The sequence below is a fragment of the Oncorhynchus mykiss genome, chromosome 4, assembly GCF_013265735.2.
Source record: "Oncorhynchus mykiss isolate Arlee chromosome 4, USDA_OmykA_1.1, whole genome shotgun sequence".
Lineage (NCBI taxonomy): Eukaryota > Metazoa > Chordata > Actinopteri > Salmoniformes > Salmonidae > Oncorhynchus > Oncorhynchus mykiss.
In genome coordinates, this window is record NC_048568.1 from 26,453,003 (window position 1) to 26,476,742 (window position 23,740).

General features: G+C 42.5%; 1 protein-coding gene across 4 annotated transcripts in view; it reads left to right on the top strand.

Annotated features, from left to right (window-relative positions):
* Positions 1–12,674, top strand: part of LOC110522372 (WASP family member 1) — a 138,126-nt gene extending 125,452 nt beyond the window's left edge. For all 4 annotated transcript variants that reach the window (XM_036976021.1, XM_036976022.1, XM_036976020.1 and 1 more), the window contains 3 exons: positions 2,939–3,115; positions 11,549–12,096; positions 12,246–12,674. In XM_036976021.1, coding sequence (XP_036831916.1) covers positions 2,939–3,115; positions 11,549–12,096; positions 12,246–12,406 — 886 coding nt within the window. In that variant the 3' untranslated portion in view covers positions 12,407–12,674. The remainder of the gene's footprint in view (positions 1–2,938; positions 3,116–11,548; positions 12,097–12,245) is intronic.
* Positions 12,675–23,740: the final 11,066 nt, after the last annotated feature.

Sequence of the window (23,740 nt, forward strand, 5' to 3'; positions counted from 1 at the left end):
AAGTAGCAACCACCTAGCAGACCAGGTATGGTAACTGCTGGTGGTGAAGGAGACCAGACTACAGAGGTAAAGAGGGAGTTTACTCAAAAGGGCTTTGTAGATGAACACATACAAATGTAGCTTTCTGAGCATATAAAGTGAGGTCCAATCTACCATTTGGTACAATGTGCAATGGTGGGTGAGTGACTTGGCATTTGTAATAGAGTTCCTTGAGCACTTGTGTAACACTTTAATGCTTCCCCTTTCTCTATATCAAACACTATCAATCAATCAATCAATCAAATGTATTTATGAAACCCTTTTTATATCAGCCAATGTCACAAAGTGCTGTACAGAAACCCAGCCTAAAACCCCAAACAGCAAGCAATGCTGATGTAGAAGCACGGTGGCTAGGAAAAACTCCCTAGAAAGACCGGAACCTAGGAAAAAACCTAGAGAGGAACCAGGCTCTGAGGGGTGGCCAGTCCTCTTCTGGCTGTGCCAGGTGGAGATTAAAACAGAACATGGCCAAGATGTTCAAACGTTCATAGATGACCAGTAGGGTCAGATAATAATAATCACAGTGGTTGTCGAGGGTGCAACAGATCAGCACCTCAGGATTAAATGTCAGTTGGCTTTTCATAGCCGAACATTCAGAGTTAGAGACAGCAAATGCGGTAAAGAGAGAGAGTCGGAAAAACAGCAGTTCCAGGACAAGGTAGCACGTCCAGTGATCAGTGAACAAGGATCGGGAGACACTGTGGCCCCATCCGACGATACCCCCGGACAGGGCCAACCAGGCATGATATAACCCCGCCCACTTTGCCAATGCACAGCCCCCCCCAACTACCCTGAGACAAGGCTGATTATAGCCCACAAAGATCTAACGCTTCCCCTTTCTCTATATCAAACACTACCCTGTCATGTGTAACACTCTAACACTTCCCCTTTCTCTATATCAAACACTACCCTGTCATGTGTAACACTCTAACACTTCCCCTTTCTCTATATCAAACACTACCCTGTCATGTGTAACACTCTAACACTTCCCCTTTCTCTATATCAAACACTACCCTGTCATGTGTAACACTCTAACACTTCCCCTTTCTCTATATCAAACACTACCCTGTCATGTGTAACACTCTAACACTTCCCCTTTCTCTATATCAAACACTACCCTGTCATGTGTAACACTCTAACACTTCCCCTTTCTCTATATCAAACACTACCCTGACATGTGTAACACTCTAACACTTCCCCTTTCTCTATATCAAACACTACCCTGTCATGTGTAACACTCTAACACTTCCCCTTTCTCTATATCAAACACTACCCTGTCATGTGTAACACTCTAACACTTCCCCTTTCTCTATATCAAACACTACCCTGTCATGTGTAACACTCTAACACTTCCCCTTTCTCTATATCAAACACTACCCTGTCATGTGTAACACTCTAACACTTCCCCTTTCTCTATATCAAACACTACCCTGTCATGTGTAACACTCTAACACTTCCCCTTTCTCTATATCAAACACTACCCTGTCATGTGTAACACTCTAACACTTCCCCTTTCTCTATATCAAACACTACCCTGTCATGTGTAACACTCTAACACTTCCCCTTTCTCGATATCAAACACTACCCTGTCATGTGTAACACTCTAACACTTCCCCTTTCTCTATATCAAACACTACCCTGTCATGTGTAAAATATGCATTTCAATGCATTTCAATTAACAAGTGTGGCTTGTTAATTTGTGGAATTTCTTTCCTTCTTAATGCATTTGAGCCAATCAGTTGTGTTGAGACAAGGTAGGGATGGTATATAGAAGATAGCCCTATTTGGTAAAATACCAAGTCCATATTATGGCAAGAACAGCTCAGATAAGCAAAGAAAAATGACAGTCCATCATTTCTTTACTACATGAAGGTCAGTCAATTCAGAAAATGTCAAGAACTTTGAAAGTTTCTTTAAGTGCAGTCGCAAAAACCATCAAGCGCTATGGTGAAACTGGCTCTCCACCACAGGAAAGGAAGACCCAGATTTACCTCATTAGAGTTACCAGCCTCAGAAATTGCAGCCTAAATAAATGCTTCACAGAGTTCAAGTAACAGATACATTTAATATCAGAGGAGACTGCATGAATCAGGCCTTCATGGTCGAATTCCTGCAAAGAAACCACTACTAAAGGACACCAATAAGAAGAAGAGACTTGCTTGGGCCAAGAAACACGAGCAATGGACATTAGACTCATCTGACCTTTGATCTGATGAGTCCAAATTGGAGATTTTTGGTTCCAACCGCTATGTCTTTGTGAGACGCAGAGTAGGTGAACGGATGATCTCCGCATGTGTGGCTCCCACTGTGAAGCATGGAGGAGGAGGTGTGATGGTGTGGGGGTGCTTTGCTGGTGGCACTGTCTGTGATTTATTTAGAATTCAAGGCACACTTCACCAGCATGGCTACCACAGCATTCTGCAATGATACGCCATCCCATCTGGTTTGCGCTTAGTGGGACATTCATTTGTTTTTCAACAGGACAATGACTCAAGACACACCTTCAGGCTGTGTAAGGGCTATTTGACCAAGAAGGAGAGTGATGGAGTGCTGCATCAGATGACCTGGCCTCCACAATCACCCGACCTCAACCCAATTGAGATGGTTTGGGATGAGTTGGACCACAGATTGAAGAAAAAGCAGCCAACAATTACTCCGCATATGTGGAAACTCCTTCAAGGCTATTGGAAAAGCATTCCTTGTGAAGCTTGTTGAGAGAATGCCAAGAGTGTGCAAAGCTGTCTACATGATTCCATACGTGTTATTTCCTAGTTTTGATGTCTTCACTATTGTAGAAAATAGTCAAAATAAATTGAGTAGGTGTGTCCAAACTTTTGACTGGTACTGTATATGGAGGGGATCTGTAACGCTAATGCCCCCCCCCCCTCCCCCCTCTCAGAGCTCCTAGTTACTTGGATGGGATGGACGGGCCATTCTCCCTAGCAGCGCTGCCCTACAGCCAGATGAATGAGCTGCTGAACCGCCCTGGGGACAGAATGTACACACGACCCCATGACCCCCCACCACCACCCCCTATGCACCATCTGGGAGACATCAAACCCCCCTCCATGATCAGGTGGGTATCACACACACACAGAGGCACACACACAAGAGGTGGCAGGTAGCCTAGCGGTTAGAGCTTTGGACTAGTAACCAAAAGGTTGCAAGATCAAATCCCTGAGCTGACAAGGGCAAAAATATGTTGTTCTGCCCCTGAACAAGGCAGTTAACCCACTGTTCCCCAGCAGGCCATCATTGAAAATAAGAGTTTGTTCTTAACTGATTTGCCTAGTTAAATAAAGTTACAACAAAAAAAAGAAGCAAACTAGAGAATGTGTTACCACATGGGAGCGTCTCCCCACTACCTACCTGGTTTTGAGAATGCCTTTCACTCCAAATGGATACAACTCTCTTCTTCTGTTTCCAGATCAGTTGTTTTCTCTGTTGTTCTTTTCTATTCATGGGTTGCATGTTTCCTCAGAATATTGTTTTGAACATTTGTTTTGGACTGAGCATATCGTCAATGAGCACTGATGAAGATTTCATCAAAATTTCATGACAGTGGCTTGGAAATACAATGACATTCAAGTGGAGGCAAATAAATAGTAGGAAAACCTTTTATCATAATTTTGCTGTCACCAGATTGACTTTAGATGCAGTATAACGTTAGATAGTTAGCTAAGATTGAGGGGGGGAGGTAACAATACTTCATATTAACTACCTACATTATTACACATATTATGCGTTAATTGTGGAAATAAATTGAAGAGGTGACAGTGAAGAGGCGACTCCGGGATGCTGGCCTTCTAGGCAGAGTTGCAATGAAAAAGCCATATCTCAGACTGGCCAATAAAAATAAAATATTAAGATGGGCAAAAGAACACAGACACTGGACAGAGGAACTCTACCTAGAAGGCCAGCATCCCGGAGTCACCTCTTCACTGTTGACATTGAGACTGGTGTTTTGCGGGTACTATTTCATGAAGCTGCCAATTGAGAACTTGTGAGGCGTCTGTTTCTCAAACTAGACACTCTACTGTATTTGTCCTCTTGCTCAGTTGTGCACCGGGGCCTCCCACTCCTCTTTATATTCTGGTTAGAGCCAGTTTGTGCTGTTTTGTGAAAGAAGTAGTACACAGCATTGTACCAGATCTTCAGTTTCTTGGCAATTTCTTGCATGGAATAGGCTTCATTTCTCAGAACAAGAATTGACTGCCGAGTTTCAGAAGAAAGTACTTTGTTTCTGGCCATTTTGAGCTTGTAATCGAACCCACAAATGCTGATTCTCCAGATACTCAACTAGTCTAAAGAAGGCCAGGTGTATTGCTTCTTTAATTAGCACCACAGTTTGCTAACTGTGCTAACATAATTGCAAAATGATTTTTAAAATGAAATGATACACTTGGATTAGCTGACACAACGTTCCATTGGAATACAGAATCTTTCAATGGCCCTAGGATCCAGTTGGACAGAGGTGGTCTGCCAGTCACTGGGACGACAACCCAACTTGGGATGGGGGGAGGTTTTAGCGAGTGGAATAGTGAAGGACAATTGGAGGTTTACTCAGTAGCAGTGCCAATCCTGTATCATGGTACAGTTATATAGACACTCAGTCATCATGGTGCATATTAATGGTAAGTTTACAAACATATATTATGATAAATATAATTTAAACTTGTATCTTGTTATGGTAAATGGGGAAATAAGTATAGCCAGTTATAATTGTAATGGCTTAGAAGATAATAAGAAAAGACAATCAGTATTTACCTGGATGAAAGAGAAGGAAAATAACATATATTGTTTACAGGAAACTCATTCACCAATTTTAGTTGAAGTTGTGTGGAAAAAGGACTTAGGGGGCAAGATATACTTCTCCTATGGGCAAAGAAACTGAAAAGGGGTGATGATATTAATTAACAATATATTTGATCCAAATGGGCAAATTGTCCAAACAGATTCACAAGGTAAATGGATGATTTTAAATATGTTATTGGACCATAAACAGATTTGTCTCATGAATCTATTTTGGTGAAAAGAGTTCATATTAACAAAGGAAATAGAGGGATTAATAGTACAGAAAGATGGAAATAAAAACTGTATCATAGAGACACAGAATAAGTTAGAGGAAAAGCAAAAAATATCAAGTGTAATATATTATAAAAATAAAGCAAACTGGATGGAATATGGGGAGAGATGCACCAAATAATTTCTTAATCTTCAACATAGAAATGTTACCAAAAATAATATAAGCATATACAGTGCATATAATATCAGCATATACAGTGCATGTAATATCAGCATATACAGTGCATATAATATCAGCATATACAGTGCATGTAATATCAGCATATACAGTGCATGTAATATCAGCATATACAGTGCATGTAATATCAGCATATACAGTGCATATAATATCAGCATATACAGTGCATGTAATATCAGCATATACAGTGCATGTAATATCAGCATATACAGTGCATGTAATATCAGCATATACAGTGCATATAATATCAGCATATACAGTGCATGTAATATCAGCATATACAGTGCATATAATATCAGCATATACAGTGCATATAATATCAGCATATACAGTGCATATAATATCAGCATATACAGTGCATGTAATATCAGCATATACAGTGCATATAATATCAGCATATACAGTGCATGTAATATCAGCATATACAGTGCATGTAATATCAGCATATACAGTGCATGTAATATCAGCATATACAGTGCATGTAATATCAGCATATACAGTGCATGTAATATCAGCATATACAGTGCATATAATATCAGCATATACAGTGCATGTAATATCAGCATATACAGTGCATGTAATATCAGCATATACAGTGCATGTAATATCAGCATATACAGTGCATGTAATATCAGCATATACAGTGCATGTAATATCAGCATATACAGTGCATATAATATCAGCATATACAGTGCATATAATATCAGCATATACAGTGCATGTAATATCAGCATATACAGTGCATATAATATCAGCATATACAGTGCATGTAATATCAGCATATACAGTGCATGTAATATCAGCATATACAGTGCATGTAATATCAGCATATACAGTGCATGTAATATCAGCATATACAGTGCATGTAATATCAGCATATACAGTGCATGTAATATCAGCATATACAGTGCATGTAATATCAGCATATACAGTGCATGTAATATCAGCATATACAGTGCATATAATATCAGCATATACAGTGCATGTAATATCAGCATATACAGTGCATGTAATATCAGCATATACAGTGCATGTAATATCAGCATATACAGTGCATATAATATCAGCATATACAGTGCATATAATATCAGCATATACAGTGCATGTAATATCAGCATATACAGTGCATATAATATCAGCATATACAGTGCATGTAATATCAGCATATACAGTGCATGTAATATCAGCATATACAGTGCATGTAATATCAGCATATACAGTGCATGTAATATCAGCATATACAGTGCATGTAATATCAGCATATACAGTGCATGTAATATCAGCATATACAGTGCATGTAATATCAGCATATACAGTGCATGTAATATCAGCATATACAGTGCATGTAATATCAGCATATACAGTGCATGTAATATCAGCATATACAGTGCATATAATATCAGCATATACAGTGCATGTAATATCAGCATATACAGTGCATATAATATCAGCATATACAGTGCATGTAATATCAGCATATACAGTGCATGTAATATCAGCATATACAGTGCATGTAATATCAGCATATACAGTGCATATAATATCAGCATATACAGTGCATATAATATCAGCATATACAGTGCATGTAATATCAGCATATACAGTGCATATAATATCAGCATATACAGTGCATGTAATATCAGCATATACAGTGCATGTAATATCAGCATATACAGTGCATGTAATATCAGCATATACAGTGCATGTAATATCAGCATATACAGTGCATGTAATATCAGCATATACAGTGCATATAATATCAGCATATACAGTGCATGTAATATCAGCATATACAGTGCATATAATATCAGCATATACAGTGCATGTAATATCAGCATATACAGTGCATATAATATCAGCATATACAGTGCATATAATATCAGCATATACAGTGCATGTAATATCAGCATATACAGTGCATGTAATATCAGCATATACAGTGCATGTAATATCAGCATATACAGTGCATGTAATATCAGCATATACAGTGCATGTAATATCAGCATATACAGTGCATGTAATATCAGCATATACAGTGCATATAATATCAGCATATACAGTGCATGTAATATCAGCATATACAGTGCATGTAATATCAGCATATACAGTGCATGTAATATCAGCATATACAGTGCATGTAATATCAGCATATACAGTGCATGTAATATCAGCATATACAGTGCATATAATATCAGCATATACAGTGCATGTAATATCAGCATATACAGTGCATGTAATATCAGCATATACAGTGCATATAATATCAGCATATACAGTGCATGTAATATCAGCATATACAGTGCATGTAATATCAGCATATACAGTGCATGTAATATCAGCATATACAGTGCATGTAATATCAGCATATACAGTGCATGTAATATCAGCATATACAGTGCATATAATATCAGCATATACAGTGCATGTAATATCAGCATATACAGTGCATGTAATATCAGCATATACAGTGCATATAATATCAGCATATACAGTGCATGTAATATCAGCATATACAGTGCATGTAATATCAGCATATACAGTGCATGTAATATCAGCATATACAGTGCATGTAATATCAGCATATACAGTGCATGTAATATCAGCATATACAGTGCATGTAATATCAGCATATACAGTGCATGTAATATCAGCATATACAGTGCATGTAATATCAGCATATACAGTGCATATAATATCAGCATATACAGTGCATTCAGAAAATATTCAGACCCCTTGACTTTTTCCACATTTTGTTACGTTACAGCCTAATTCTAAAATTGTTTAAATAAACATTTTCCCCTCATCAATCTACCCCATTATGACAAAGCAAAAACATATTTAAAACATAATTATTAAAAAAATAAAAACAGAAATACCTTATTTACATAAGTATTCAGACCCTTCGCTATGGGACTCAAAATTGAGCTCAGGTGCATCCTGTTTCCATTGACCATCCTTGAGATGTTTCTACAACTTGATTGGAGTCCATCTGTGGTAAATTCAATTGATTGGACATGATTTGGAAAGGCACACCCCTGTCTATTTAAGGTCCCACAGTTTACAGTGCATGTCAGAGCAAAAACCAAGCCACGAGTTCGAAGGAATTGTCTGTTGAGCTCCAAGACAAGACTGTGTCGAGGCACAGATCTGGGGAAGGGTACCAACACATTTCTGCATCATTGAATGTCCCCAAGAACACAGTGGCCTCCATCATTCTTAAATGGAAGAAATATGGAACCACCAAGACTCTTCCTAGAGCTGCCCGGCCAAACTGAGCAATCCGGGGAGAAGGTCATTGGTCAGGGAGGTGACCAAGAAACCAATGGTCACTCTGACAGAGCTCCAGAGTTCCTCTGTGGAGATAGGATAACCTTTCAGAAGGACAATGATTTCTGCAGCACTTCACCATTCAGGCCTTTATGGTAGAGTGGCCAGACGGAAGCCAATCCTCAGTAAAAGGCACATGACAGCCCGCTTGGAGTTCGCCAAAAGGCACCTAAAGTCTCTCAGACCATGAGAAACAAGTATCTCTGGTCAAATGAAACCACATGGAGGAAACCTGGCACCATCCCTACATTGAAGCATGGTAGTGGCAGCATCATGCTGTTGGGATGTTCATCATGGGCAGGGACTGGGAGACTGGTCAGGATTGAGGGAAATATGAACGGGGCAAAGTACAGAGAGATCCTTGATGAAAACCTGCTCCAGAGCACTCAGGACCTCAGACTGAAGGTTTACCTTCCAATAAGACAACGACCCTAAGCACACAGCCAACACGACACAGGAGTGGCTTCGGGACAAGTCTCTGAATGGCCCTGAGTGGTCCAGCCAGAGCCCGCACTTTAACCCAGGGGAACATCTCTGGATAGACCTGAAAATAGGTGTGCAGTGACGCTCCCCATCCAACCTGACAGAGCCTGAGAGGATCTGCAGAGAAGACTGGGAGAAACTCCCCAAATACAGGTGTGCCAAGCTTGTAGCATCATACCTAAGACTCGAGGCTGTAATCTCTGCCAAAGGTGCTTCAACAAAGAACTGAGTAAAGGGTCTGAATACTTATGTAGATGTGATTTAAAAAATACTGTTTTTGCTTTGTCATTATGGAGTATTGTGTGTAGATTGATGAGGGGAATGTAATACATTTTAGAATAAGGCTGTAACGTAACAAACTGTGGTAAAAGTCAAGGGGTCTGAATACTTTCTGAATGCACTGTCATAAAAAAAAAATGGTTGTTAGGTATAGGCAAGGCCATAAGCAAATAGATACATTTGATGACATGATAATGCTGGCAAAGTTGTTTCCTTCTAAACATTTGACAACTTTAGCAATGTCATCGTATTTCCCGGCACTATCGTGTAATTTAGACTAAACAGTCGTTAGCCTCCGTCCAGAATGACTGGGCTTATCACGGCTGTAGGGCACCGCTATTACGGCGCCGGTAGAGGGCGGATTGAGAACGTTCATAGCAATGGTGACGGGGGTGTAACCTATGAATAGCCTGTTGTGTTGAGTTTTGTTCTGCTTAACTCTGATGATGGGGACGTGAGCAGCTACAGGTGTGTTTCGCATCTCTGAAATGTTCTGCTCCGTTGAAGCGCAGGCAGAGGAAAGGATGAAGGGATGGATTCTGGGTGGGGGTAGTGGAGCGAGGGAGGAGAAGGAAGGGATGGATTCTGGGTGGGGGTAGTGGAGCGAGGGAGGAGAAGGAAGGGATGGATTCTGGGTGGGGGTAGTGGAGCGAGGGAGGAGAAGGAAGGGATGGATTCTGGGTGGGGGTAGTGGAGCGAGGGAGGAGAAGGAAGGGATGGATTCTGGATGGGGGTAGTGGAGCGAGGGAGGAGAAGGAAGGGATGGATTCTGAATAAGGGGTAGTGGTGTGAGGGAGAAGGATGAAGGGATGGATTATTTATTTATTTTATTTCACCTTTATTTAACCAGGTAGGCTAGTTGAGAACAAGTTCTCATTTGCAACTGCGACCTGGCCAAGATAAGGCATAGCAGTGTGAACAGACAACACAGAGTTAGACATGGAGTAAACAATTAACAAGTCAATAACACAGTAGAAAAAAGGGGAGTCTATATATACATTGTGTGCAAAAGGCATGAGAAGGTAGGCAAATAATTACAATTATGCAGATTAACACTGGAGTGATAAATGATCAGATGGTTATGTACAGGTAGAGATATTGGTGTGCAAAAGAGCAGAAAAATAAATAAATAAAAACAGTATGGGGATGAGGTAGGTGAAAATCGGTGGGCTATTTACCAATAGACTATGTACAGCTGCAGCGATCGGTTAGCTGCTCAGATAGCAGATGTTTGAAGTTGGTGAGGGAGATAAAAGTCTCCAACTTCAGCGATTTTTGTAATTCGTTCCAGTCACAGGCAGCAGAGAACTGGAACGAAAGGCGGCCAAATGAGGTGTTGGCTTTAGGGATGATCAGTGAGATACACCTGCTGGAGCGCGTGCTACGGATGGGTGTTGCCATCGTAACCAGTGAACTGAGATAAGGCGGAGCTTTACCTAGCATGGACTTGTAGATGACCTGGAGCCAGTGGGTCTGGCGACGAATATGTAGCGAGGGCCAGCCGACTAGAGCATACAAGTCGCAGTGGTGGGTGGTATAAGGTGCTTTAGTGACAAAACGGATGGCACTGTGATAAACTGCATCCAGTTTGCTGAGTAGAGTGTTGGAAGCAATTTTGTAGATGACATCGCCGAAGTCGAGGATCGGTAGGATAGTCAGTTTTACTAGGGTAAGTTTGGCGGCGTGAGTGAAGGAGGCTTTGTTGCGGAATAGAAAGCCGACTCTTGATTTGATTTTCGATTGGAGATGTTTGATATGGGTCTGGAAGGAGAGTTTAGAGTCTAGCCAGACACCTAGGTACTTATAGATGTCCACATATTCAAGGTCGGAACCATCCAGGGTGGTGATGCTGGTCAGGCGTGCGGGTGCAGGCAGCGAACGGTTGAAAAGCATGCATTTGGTTTTACTAGCGTTTAAGAGCAGTTGGAGGCCACGGAAGGAGTGCTGGATTAGCTTGTTGTAAAACTGTGTGTGTACAACAAGAGTAGTATTCTCTTGACTCTCCATCTTCCTGTTATCTCTGCAAGATTTCCTTCCATTTCTTGCTCCCTCTCTCCCACCTGATATATATTTGTCACATCTTCTCTATTAGTGCCCTGCAGTTCAGTTAGCTTTCAATTAACAGTAACTCTGTCTTTCTCTTTTCCCTCTCCTCAGCTCCAGTTCAGGTTTTTCAGACAGCAGACCCCAATCTCCAGCACAGACTCACGGCTTCAACTCCAACACACCTCCCCCTCCGCCACCTCCCTTGCCCCCTCCACCTCCTCCCTTGCCTTCCATGTCTGGTTTTGGCCCTCGGGGCACCCCTCCTCCTCCTATTCCTCCTCTACCCATCCAGCAGCAGCCCCCGGCCATCCCCCCTCCTCCTGCACCTCTCCAGATCGCCCCTGGCGTCCTCCACCCTGCCCCTCCCCCAGTGGCACCTCCCCTCCACATCTCCTCCCCAGCCCGTCTCCAGCAGGTCCTGGACAGGGGCCCGACCCCTGGCCAATCAGATGGCACCGTGCTGCCTCCTCCGCCCCCTCCCCCGCCCCTCCCAGGAGTACGGAGCTCCTCCCCCTGCCCGCCGGGCCCACCCCCCGTGCCTTCCTTCCTGTCAGGTGCCATGGCGTCCCCGCTCTCTCACTCAGGGGGGAAGAAACACTCCGCCAACCTGCCGCCCATCAGCGATGCACGCAGTGTCCTATTGGAGGCCATCCGCAAAGGTGGGTGGGGCCTCGGTGTAACAGCCAGTAGATCTGTTTATTGTGCATGACTGTCAATGTGCGTAGTCATTGGACAGTTTTATAACAGAAGAAAGCTGATACATTCTCTCTTGTAGGTTGCAGTAATCCCTCTCTCCTTCCCTCCCCAGGTATCCAGCTCCGGAAGGTGGAGGAGCAAAGAGAGCAGGAGGCAGCCAAACACGAGCGTGTTGGGAACGACGTGGCCACCATCCTGTCTCGACGCATTGCCGTCGAGTACTCCGACTCAGAGGACGAGTCCGAGTTCGACGAGGGAGACTGGATGGAGTGAATGAGATGGAGGGAGAGGAAAAGAAAAGAGAGGGGGACAAAAGGCAGAACTGTCACCCAACTGTACCCCCTTTAGAGATGTCAGAATCCATCCTTACAACCACTATCCTCTGTCAGTCCTGTTTTACCCCCTCACCTGTCATCCTCTACACCTCTCTCTCTCTCGCCCTCTTGCTCTCTCTCCCCCTCTTTCTCACTCCCCATTCTTTCTATCCTCTCTCCCCCTATTTTTCCTCCATCTCTCTCTTTTTCTCTCTCTACACCTCCCTCTCTTTCTCTCCCTCTCTGCCTCTCTCCCTATTTCTCTCTCCTCCCCCTCTCTCTCTATTCTCTCCCTTTTGCTCCCTCTTACATCTATCTCCCTCTCACTTTCTCTCTCTCCCTCTGTTCCTCTTGTTCTCTGTCATATACTGTTCTTGGTGTGTTTGTAGGAAAATATCAATTTCAGTTGTTTGTTCCCCATGTTCTGGTCGGGAAATGTTTTTGCACTCATTTTCTACACTGCTACACATTGTTCAGTGGCTCATGTTATTTTCCTTCTTTATCCTCCAATTGTATGAAATCCTCATCATGTACAGTTGTTTAAAAAATTAACGTTAACCAAACAGTTTTTTTTGTTTCTGATAACCTTTTAAAGAAAAGCTATTAACAACCACACATTTTTTCCCCCCTTTGTTTCTTGCTGTTGAGTGTCAAGTGACGAGGTGGCCTGAGTCTTCTGTCCTTAGTTGTGATACTATCCTGCCACCTGGTGGGCCAAAGTGTAGGTGAATTGATTCTGTATTTTATTATCTCTATTTTGAGTTTCTTTTCTTACAGAAAAACACTTGCCATTTTTAAATGGGCCTGTTGTTGCCAATATGAACCACTTGAAGGATGGTAGCCATCCTGAATATCAGTCGGCTGTGGTTGTTTGCTGAGGAGATTTATTGGAGTCGTTGTTTGTTTTTATATTATCAGGATTTTACTTATCACCTCAGAACAAGGGAATATTGTGATGATGGTATGATATGTTATGTGATGATTGTTGTATGATTGTGATGATGAAGATAAAGAAGGATAATTGTGAGACATTAGAAGGAAGTTATTGAGTGATCCGAGCTAATCTATGTTAATCGTTCCCTTATGTCACCCAAGGACATGTCTGTCAAGTTTAGGCAAATGTTTTATTATCTGAGTATGTGTGTCCTCAAAGAGCCACCATAATGTATCTTGGCAGCAAGGAAGTGTCATGAAGTTTGGAGCCATATGGTATACTATACTAGACTAGTGTCTGACCAACAGGAACCACTTTACAGTAGTGTCTGACCAATAAGAACCTCTTTATTGTAGTGCTGACCAACAGGAACCACTTTACAGTAGTGTCTGACCAATAAGAACCTCTTTATTGTAGTGCTGACCAACAGGAACCACTTTACAGTAGTGTCTGACCAATAAGAACCTCTTTATTGTAGTGCTGACCAACAGGAACCACTTTACAGTAGTGTCTGACCAATAAGAACCTCTTTATTGTAGTGTTGACCAACAGGAACCACTTTACAGTAGTGTCTGACCAATAAGAACCACTTTACAGAATGGATATCAAAGGCAGCTTATTTCCCAGGGTCCCCCACTCTGTGTCTGGTGACTAACAAGAAGCCTTACCTCGTTCGACTCTAGAACACTAACAGTTACTATGAAGAATATAAATAAATGAACAGCATGGGTCTACCTGTGTTTCTGCTGCCCAAGGGGGCGGGACTCTGAAGAGAAAGAATGATTTATCTGCCTTCACTGCCCCCTTTGAAGAAGATGATGTCTGCCGTCCTTTTCTTTCTCTCTTCCTTCTTTCTCTCTTTCTACTTTCTCTCTCTTCAACTTGCCTTATTGTTTGTACAGACGTATTGTTGAGTTCATGAATGTATCGTGCTGTTACTACTTTTTGCCTGCACTCGTATGGATTAGCTGTTTCTATGTTTGGGGACGGGGAAACCGAACCCTGGGTTCAAAAAATATCAAACCGTGTAACATGTAACTTATGTAATTGTAACAGTTTGCTTGAATTAATAAAAGCTAATGTTATGTTTCAGGACTTGTTGTTTTGTGTAACCACTGATCCAAGGCCTGTGTGTGCTTTCCGGTTGTGGTGTACCCAAAGGGCTACGGTTCAGAGACTTCTTCCTGAATCAGTAATGGGGACACCATGCATTACACCTCATGACGATAACCTTCCCTCTCTTCACTCTCTCAAACACAAACATATTTCAGTACTAGACAGATGTAGGATCTTAATTTGACCTAAATTGTCACAGCAAAATAATCCTGCAGTAACAAGATTGTAACATTTAGTCCAGAATGTTGCTTGGTAAGGCTATTAGCTGGCCAAAAGTAGGTGACATGAATAATGTTATATAACTGTGTTAATGTGGGTTTTCACTGGTTTTATGTCAATCATGAAGCTCTGCAGTACAATTCTCAGCAACAAAGTGATCCAATTAAGATTCCACATCTGTATGTATAAACTGCCTATGTAAAGTTAAATTAATTCCTTTCTCTTGGTGCACAAGTGCTGCAGGGGAGCTGCTGTAGGGGGGATGCTGTAGGGGGGCTGCTGTAGGGGAGCTGCTGCAGGGGAGCTGCTGCAGGGGAGCACCCCCCCCACCCCCACCCACTCTGTTCTACTCCATCTGTAACCACAATGTAACCTCTCCTGGAGACACTTATTTATTCTGTCACACACACGCACACACATGGCAGTGCAGAATAAGTTTAGGGGATTTGTCGATGTGTCAGGGCTGAAAATGACACAAGCTCTTTTTAGTACATCAGCTGTAGGTCTGCTAGGATTAAAAGTGAACACATTTCTTCACAATCACACTTCTGGCGCACAAGACTTATTTAAATCAGTGTGTGTGCCTGTGTGTGTGTGTGTGTGTGTGTGTGTGTGTGTGTGTGTGTGTGTGTGTGTGTGTGTGTGTGTGTGTGTGTGTGTGTGTGTGTGTGTGTGTGTGTGTGTGTGTGTGTGTGTGTGTGTGTGTGTGTGTGTGTGTGTGTGTGTGAAAGAGAGATATTCATTGTAGTGTTATTGTGTAAGAAAGAATGTGATGAGGGAGGGAGAGATTCAATCACTAGATCATAGCAAAGTAAATATAAACGTGAATATTATTATTCATGACTGTAGGGAGTCTTCTTATAGTTTCTCTAACTCCGGCCTTGTTGACAACATTTACTCTTCCTGCTATGTCTTTCACACAATACATTCATACAAGAAAGTGAGTTGAATCAGTGATATTGTTGCTTTTCCTCCTCCTGCTTCCTGGCCTAGAGGGCGCCATTTATTGGCCTTAATTTAGTGTAACTGTGAGGACCCCATGGGCCAGTTTCCCAGACACAGATTAATTAAGCCTTGTCCTGGCTCAATGGAGCATGTCAATTGAAAGTGTTTTTTAGTACAGGACTATGTGTAATCGGTGTCCAGGAAACTAGCCCCATTAGTGTAAATAGAAAAATGGCCACTCCCTCCCTCCCATCCCCACACTTGGCACAGATCTGTTGTAAAGGTAGTGTAACACTGCCCTCTGCTGGCTCAGGTAGACTCATATGATGAGTTACTCTCAAGCACTCTGACTAAATCAATGTCCCCAGTAGATGGTAGCAACATGCTTTCTATGTCAGTGACACTGCCTGACTTCTGGTGTCAGACCAAATCCCATTTATTATACATGTACAGTGTCCATAGCACAGCCTCTTTGTCAGCAGTAAGGCAACTCCTGCTGAGCCCGAGGCTGTCCTAATATGGCCACCATATTCATTATTTTTGTGAAAACATCATTGCACTGAGCAGCCATTGGGTGAATATCAATAGTCTCAAGTGGCTTCCTTGCCTCATCTCTTCCCCGTGTCTCCTTCCCTCGTCTCCTTTCCTCCATTTGCTCTGACAGGTGACAGGTGAAAGCACATTCCTGGTAGTTATCCACCATATTGCTTTCTGCTGTGTTAAATGTTATTTTTATGTTTCAGACCAGTAAAGATGAAGGAGAAAAGACAAGGAGAGAGAAACATTTTAGAGTATTGAGATGCACCCATAGTTTTTCTATGGTGAGGGTGCACAAAAGTTAATGGAGGTTTGTACTTGCCTAAATGATTTGATTTAAGCCACTATAATGTACAAGGTAATGGCTCAGACAGGCAGACTGGGATGTAAGTCAGACGTTGGTGTGGCTTGTTTGGTATAGGGGCATGTTCAGAGGGCATGAAGCGAGGCATCAGTTAAAAAAAGACAGGGAATAGAAGCATTATAGTGGCTGCATTTCAAGAGGGTCATTTCCTAATGTCCTTTGGAGGAAGGATGTTTGATATTTTTATCTAATAAAAGGATACAGATATCAAATATCTGATGGTAGTATGGCTCAGTCCGGTAAGGCAGGCAGCCAGGGATGGGAGATTGGCGGTGGTAACCGTGGTATACTCCGAGTCGATATGCATGTAATAATAAGGAATTCCCCTCGACCACGGCCACAAGAAAACAAACATTATTTCCAATTAATCCCCATTGTAAAAGAACCAAGTACGTTGTTGATTTTCTGTTATTGAGAAATAACAAAACAAAGTGGAAAAGCTGCTGTGTTGTTCAATGTACATGTAAGCAGATCAAAAATCCCAACCTACGGCTCCCAATGGTCCCATCTAGGGAAATAGAGCCTGCAAGAAGAGCCCTGTGGCTTCAGGCTATTTGGCATGGGAGAGTGGGAAATGTGGGGACGGTTTTGCAATCAGAAATATGGCGGAAGTGGACGATGAGTTCAAATCAAGTTGGTGAAGGTAAATGTTCTGAATGGACAAAAGTAGTGTAGAAAACTGGAACAAAAAGGAAATTGTCTAAAATTGGAGGTGAGGATACGTGCATGAATGATAATTAATAATTAATAGCTTTTTTTGGGATGTGTTTGTTGAGTAAGGATGCATAAGTGGGGACACCCATTTGAGGTGTCAAAAATTGTGAAGTACGCGCTGGGAAAAGTGGAGTCTATCAGAATGACCAGGAGAGGTCTTATTTTGATAAAATGTATTTCTGAAGAACAGAGGAAGATTGCAGTGAGCCTCAAAAGAATCCGGAGAACAGAAGTTTTGTGTTTTGAACTTCGGAGTAGAGCACCTGTCAAAGGAGTCATCTCAGGGGCAACGACAGATGTTCAGGTTAAATCCCTGAAGAGAATTCCTGGTGTGGTTGGTGCCCGGCGTCTGACCCGCTGGGTGAATGGAGAAAAAGAAGAAAGTCTGTCGCTCCTGTTGTTTTTCTGATAAAGAGCAAACACCCACAAATGTGAAGCTTGGTTATGTAAGATACGCTGTAAGAGCTTTCCTCCCCAAAACATTGTAGTGTAAGAATTGCAAAGGATTTGGCCATGTTTCAAGTGTGTGGACAGAGTATATTGAAGAATGGTGTGTAGAAGGACGACAGTGTAGCAATTGTGGTGGGGATCATGATTCTGAGTTCCTGGTGTGCCCTGTCAGGCTGAAGGAGATTGAGGTGGTAAAAGTTAGAGCGGTCATTCGAATCCCCCATGAGGAGGAGATTAAAGGTTTGAGAAAACAAGTGATGGTAGTGGACACACCCCAGCCTGTAGTAAATGTTTGCTGCCAGTCAAAAGACACCCTGTAGGTTAAAAAGGGGGATTTTTTGGCGTTCATTGCCACAGTTATAAACTGTACGGCACAAGTCTCAAAGAAGTCTAAGAAAGTGGACATTGTTATGGCTGCGGCAGAAAGGTTTTGGGACTTGCCAGGGGTACTGGTGCCAAAAGATCCCCCCTCCTAGGTTCCCCTTAAGCCTGTGTAGGGATCAGGTATGTTGTATTTATTTTTAACAGAAAAAGATTAGTTAGTTTATTTATTTTTTGGTAGTTTGGTAATTTTTCAGTATTTTGTTACATTTTTGTTCTTTCTTCATTCTTGTTTCCATCCCGCACAGTAGGTGGCAGAATGCACATTAAATTGTGCAATCGCTAATATACCATAGAAGAAGAAAAAGAAAAAGACCAAGAAGACCAAGAACAAGAAAACAAAGATGAAATGTGGGGACCTGGTGTCTAAGCAGGATACACATAGCTATGTGTGTGGAAAACATTGAATGACAGGTACTGTAAGACATTTTAACTTGTGGTTGTTTGTAACTCCACTCACTACTTGTAGCTGTATAGTTTGTGTTTGTGTTGTTGATCTTGAATCAATTGGTAGCTAGCTAGCACTCACTCATGTGGCTGCTACCACCATCATTAAAAGCCCTATAATAGTATGTTTTTCTAAGTAGTGAGAACGCTCAGGCAATGTTGAAAAGTCATCTTTAGACATGTTCTTATTTTCTTAAATGTAGTTTTGTAATTGTCTAAAATAAGCAGACAACAACAAAATTGCTTTAAGAAAAAGGTCAAGTTTTTGTTGTGAGCCAACTTATTTATTTGACCTTTATTTAATTAGGCAAGCCAGTTAAGAACAAATTCTTATTTTCAATGACAGCCTAGGAACAGTGGGTTAACTGCCTTGTTCAGGGGCAGAACAACATAACCTTGTCAGCTCGGGGATTGCAACCTTTCGGGTTACTTGTCCGAAGCTCTACCCACTAGGCTACCTGCCGCCCCACAACTTAGGTAACCACAGGATGTTTTCCCCACAGCCGGGCAGGGCCGTGACATTCTATCTAACACAAACTGGGACTATGGTTCAGTCAAGCTAGACATCCATAAAAAGACGAGGGAATAGAATCATTTAGTACGAAGACATATCTGGGCACCAAGGGCTTTATTCAATCCATAGCGCTGAATATCAGCGATTAACGGCGATGTTCCCAGGGTCGCGGAGACTGCATTCATGGTCAACACTGCATATCTTCGGCTCAATCAGGAAAAACCTTTACATTTTAACACAGATTTTCCGAGATACTTTGGCGATACGGATCCAGCCCTAAATATTCTCAGCTCTAATTGGTCTATTGTACACACTAGTCTGTTGGAAACAATGGTTCTTATTTTTGACCTGAGCTGTAGTGACTAATGTGCAACATAGGCCAATGATCATTTGTTGTTGTTGTAATGTAAAGGATGAGAAGTCTAGTAGGCGTCTCAAACACCCACAGAAACACACACCTTCACTTCCCTCCTAATCACACCAGTGGGGGGGGGGGGGGGCAGTGCCCCTGTGACAACAATTTTGGACCCCCTTGTGGCCCCCCTAAATATGGAGTATGAAATAATTTTTACATAACAAATTTTTCTTATCGTTCTTTTTTTACATCCTTTATTAGACAGTGGCAACGATGATGATTATGAACATGGTATTTTGCCTGCAATGCAGTGAAGAAAACGATGACAACAGTAACGTCTAATGTAACTGGCCCCTCTAACAGTACAACTGGCCCCAGCTTGGCCCCCCCAGTTGAAATGGTCTAGAACCGCCACTGAATCAAACTCCAATCGAAAGAGACAGGAGTAAACAGGCCTTCTCACCCCCCCTCTAATGTGATCAGATGAAGAGATGGAGTGGGGGGTGAAAAGGAGGAGAGGGGGAGGAGTTAAGGTAGTGGTTGTCATAACCCCACTAGTCTCCATACAATAACAGCTATTCATTGATAAGGTACAAACATATATTTGTATTTGTATGTATTATGGATCCCCATTGGTTCCTGCCAAGGCAGCAGCTACTCTTCCTGGGGTTTATTATGGATCCCCATTAGATGCTGCCAAGGCAGCACATACTCTTCCTGGGGTTTATTATGGATCCCCATTGGTTCCTGCCAAGGCAGCAGCTACTCTTCCTGGTGTTCAGCAAAATTAAAAACATTACAATACATTCACAGATTTCACAACACACTGTGTGCCCTCAGGCCCCTACTCCACCACTACCACATATCTACAGTACAAAGTGTGTGTGTGTGTGTGTGTGTGTGTGTGTGTCTGCCTGCCTGCCTGCCTGCCTATGTTTGTGTTGCTTCACAGTCCCCACTGTTCCATAAGGTGTGTTTTTATCTGTTTTTTAAATCAAATTTTACTGCTGGCATGAGTTACCTGATGTGGAATAGAGGTCCATGTAGTCATGACTATATGTAGTACTGTCCACCTCCTATTGTCTGTTCTGGACTTGGGGACTGTGAAGAGACCTCTGGTGTCTTGTGGGGTATGCATGGGTGTGCCAGTAGTTCAAACAGACAGCTCGGTGCATTCAACATGTTAATACCTCTCAGAAATACAAGTAGTGATGAAGTCAATCTCTCCTCCACTTTGAGCCAGGAGAGATTGAAATGCATATTATTAATATTAGCTCTCTGTGTACATCCAAGGGTCAGCCGTGCTGCCCTGTTCTGAGACAATAAAATTTTTCCTAAGTCCCTTTTGTGGCACCTGACCACACAACTGAACAGTAGTCCAGGAGTGACAAAACTAGGGCCTGTAGGACCTGCCTTGTTTATAGTGCTGTTAAATCAAATCAAACTTTATTTGTCACATACGCCGAATACAACAAGTGTAGACTTTACTGTGAAATGCTTACTTACAAGCCCTTAACCAACAGTGCAGTTCAAGAAGAGGCTATATACAGCGGGTACCGGTACCAAGTCAGTGTGCGGGGGTACAGGTTGGTTGAGGTACTTTGTACATGTGGGGGTGAAGTGACTATGCATAGATAATAAACAGCCAGTAGCAGCAGTGTACAAAAGGGACAATGTAAATTGTCCGGTGGCGATTTTATGAATTGTTCGGCAGTCTAATGGTTTGGGGGTAGAAGCTGTTGAGGAGCCTTTTGGTCCTAGACTTGGCGCTCCGGTACCGCTTGCCGTGCGGTAGCAGAGAAAACACTCTAATTTGGGGGACTGGAGTCTCTGAATATTTTATGGGCTTTCCTCTGACACCGCCTATTATATAGGTCCTGGATGGCAGGAAACTTGGCCCCAGTGATGTACTGGGCCGTTCGCACTACCCTCTGTGGCGCCTTACTGTCAGATACCGAGCAGTTGCCATACCAGGCGGTGATGCAACCGATCAGGATGCTCTCGATGGTGCAGCTGTAGAAACTTTTGAGGATCTTGGGACCCATGGCAAAGCTTTTCAGTCTCCTGAGGGGGAAAAGCTTTTGTTGTGGCCTCTTCACGACTGTCTTGGTGTGTTTGGACAATGATAGTTCGTTGGTGATGTGTCCTCTTCACAACTGTCTTGGTGTGTTTGGACCATGATAGTTTGTTGGTGATGTGTCCTCTTCACGACTGTCTTGGTGTGTTTGGACCATGATAGTTCGTTGGTGAAGTGTCCTCTTCACGACTGTCTTGGTGTGTTTGGACCATGATAGTTTGTTGGTGATGTGTCCTCTTCACGACTGTCTTGGTGTGTTTGGACCATGATAGTTCGTTGGTGATGTGTCCTCTTCACGACTGTCTTGATGTGTTTGGACCATGATAGTTCGTTGGTGATGTGTCCCCTTCACGACTGTCTTGGTGTGTTTGGACCATGATAGTTCGTTGGTGATGTGTCCTTTTCACGACTGTCTTGGTGTGTTTGGACCATGATAGTTTGTTGGTGATGTGCCCTCTTCATGACTGTCTTGGTATGTTTGGACCATGATAGTTTGTTGGTGATGTGTCCTCTTCACGACTGTCTTGGTGTGTTTGAACCATGATAGTTCGTTGGTGATGTGCCCTCTTCACGACTGTCTTGGTATGTTTGGACCATGATAGTTTGTTGGTGATGTGTCCTCTTCACGACTGTCTTGGTATGTTTGGACCATGATAGTTCGTTGGTGATGTGCCGTCTTCACGACTGTCTTGGTATGTTTGGACCATGATAGTTCGTTGGTGATGTGTCCTCTTCACGACTGTCTTGGTGTGTTTGGACCATGATAGTTCGTTGGTGATGTGTCCTCTTCACGACTGTCTTGGTGTGTTTGGACCATGATAGTTCGTTGGTGATGTGTCCTCTTCACGACTGTCTTGGTGTGTTTAGACCATGACAGTTCGTTGGTGATGTGTCCTTTTCACGACTGTCTTGGTGTGTTTGGACCATGATAGTTCGTTGGTGATGTGTCCATTTCACGACTGTCTTGGTATGTTTGGACCATGATAGTTCGTTGGTGATGTGTCCTCTTCACGACTGTCTTGGTGTGTTTGGACCATGATAGTTCGTTGGTGATGTGCCCTCTTCACGACTGTCTTGGTATGTTTGGACCATGATAGTTTGTTGGTGATGTGTCCTCTTCACGACTGTCTTGGTATGTTTGGACCATGATAGTTCGTTGGTGATGTGTCCTCTTCACGACTGTCTTGGTGTGTTTGGACCATGATAGTTCGTTGGTGATGTGTCCTCTTCACGACTGTCTTGGTATGTTTGGACCATGATAGTTTGTTGGTGATGTGCCGTCTTCACGACTGTCTTGGTATGTTTGGACCATGATAGTTTGTTGGTGATGTGTCCTCTTCACGACTGTCTTGGTGTGTTTGGACCATGATAGTTCGTTGGTGATGTGGACACCAAGGGACTTGAAACTCTCGACCCGCTCCACTACATCCCCGTCGATGTTAATGGGTAGAGCAGCGTTTTATTATGGACACACTTCTCCCCATCTTAGCTACTGTTGTATCAATATGTTTTGACCATGACAGTTTTACAATCCAGGGTTACTTCAAGCAGTTTAGTCACCTCAACTTGCTCAATTTCCACATTCGTTTTACAAGATTTAGTTGAGGTTTAGGGTTTAGTGAATTATTTGTCCCAAATACAATGCTTTTAGTTTTAGAAATATTTAGGACTAACCTATTCCTTGCCACCCACTCTGAAACTAACTGCAACTCTTTAAGCTGTAGTACCTGACATGTATAGTGTTGAGTTATCTACACACACTGGCTTTACTGAAAGCCTGAAGGCATGCCTGAAGGCAAGCCTAAAGGCATGTCATTAGTAAAGATTGAAAAAAGGTATGGGCCTAGAAAGCTACCCTGGGGAATTCCTGATTCTACCTGGATTATGTTGGAAAGGCTTCTATTAAAGAACACCCTCTGTGTTCTGTTAGACAGGTAACTCTTTATCCACAATATAGCCGGGGGGTGTAAAGCCGTAACACACATGTTTTTCCAGCAAACTACGTTTAATAATGACAAAAGCCGCACTGAAGTCTAACAAAACAGCCCCCACACTCTTTTTATCATAATTTCTCTCAGCCAATCATCAGTCATTTGTGTAAGTGCTGTGCTTATTGAATGTCCTTCAATATAAGCATGCTGAAAGTTTGTTGTCAATTTCTTTACTGTAAAATAGCTTCGTATCTGGTCAAACACCATTTCTGCCAAAAGTCTTGGTCGGCTATTTGAGCCAGTAAACGG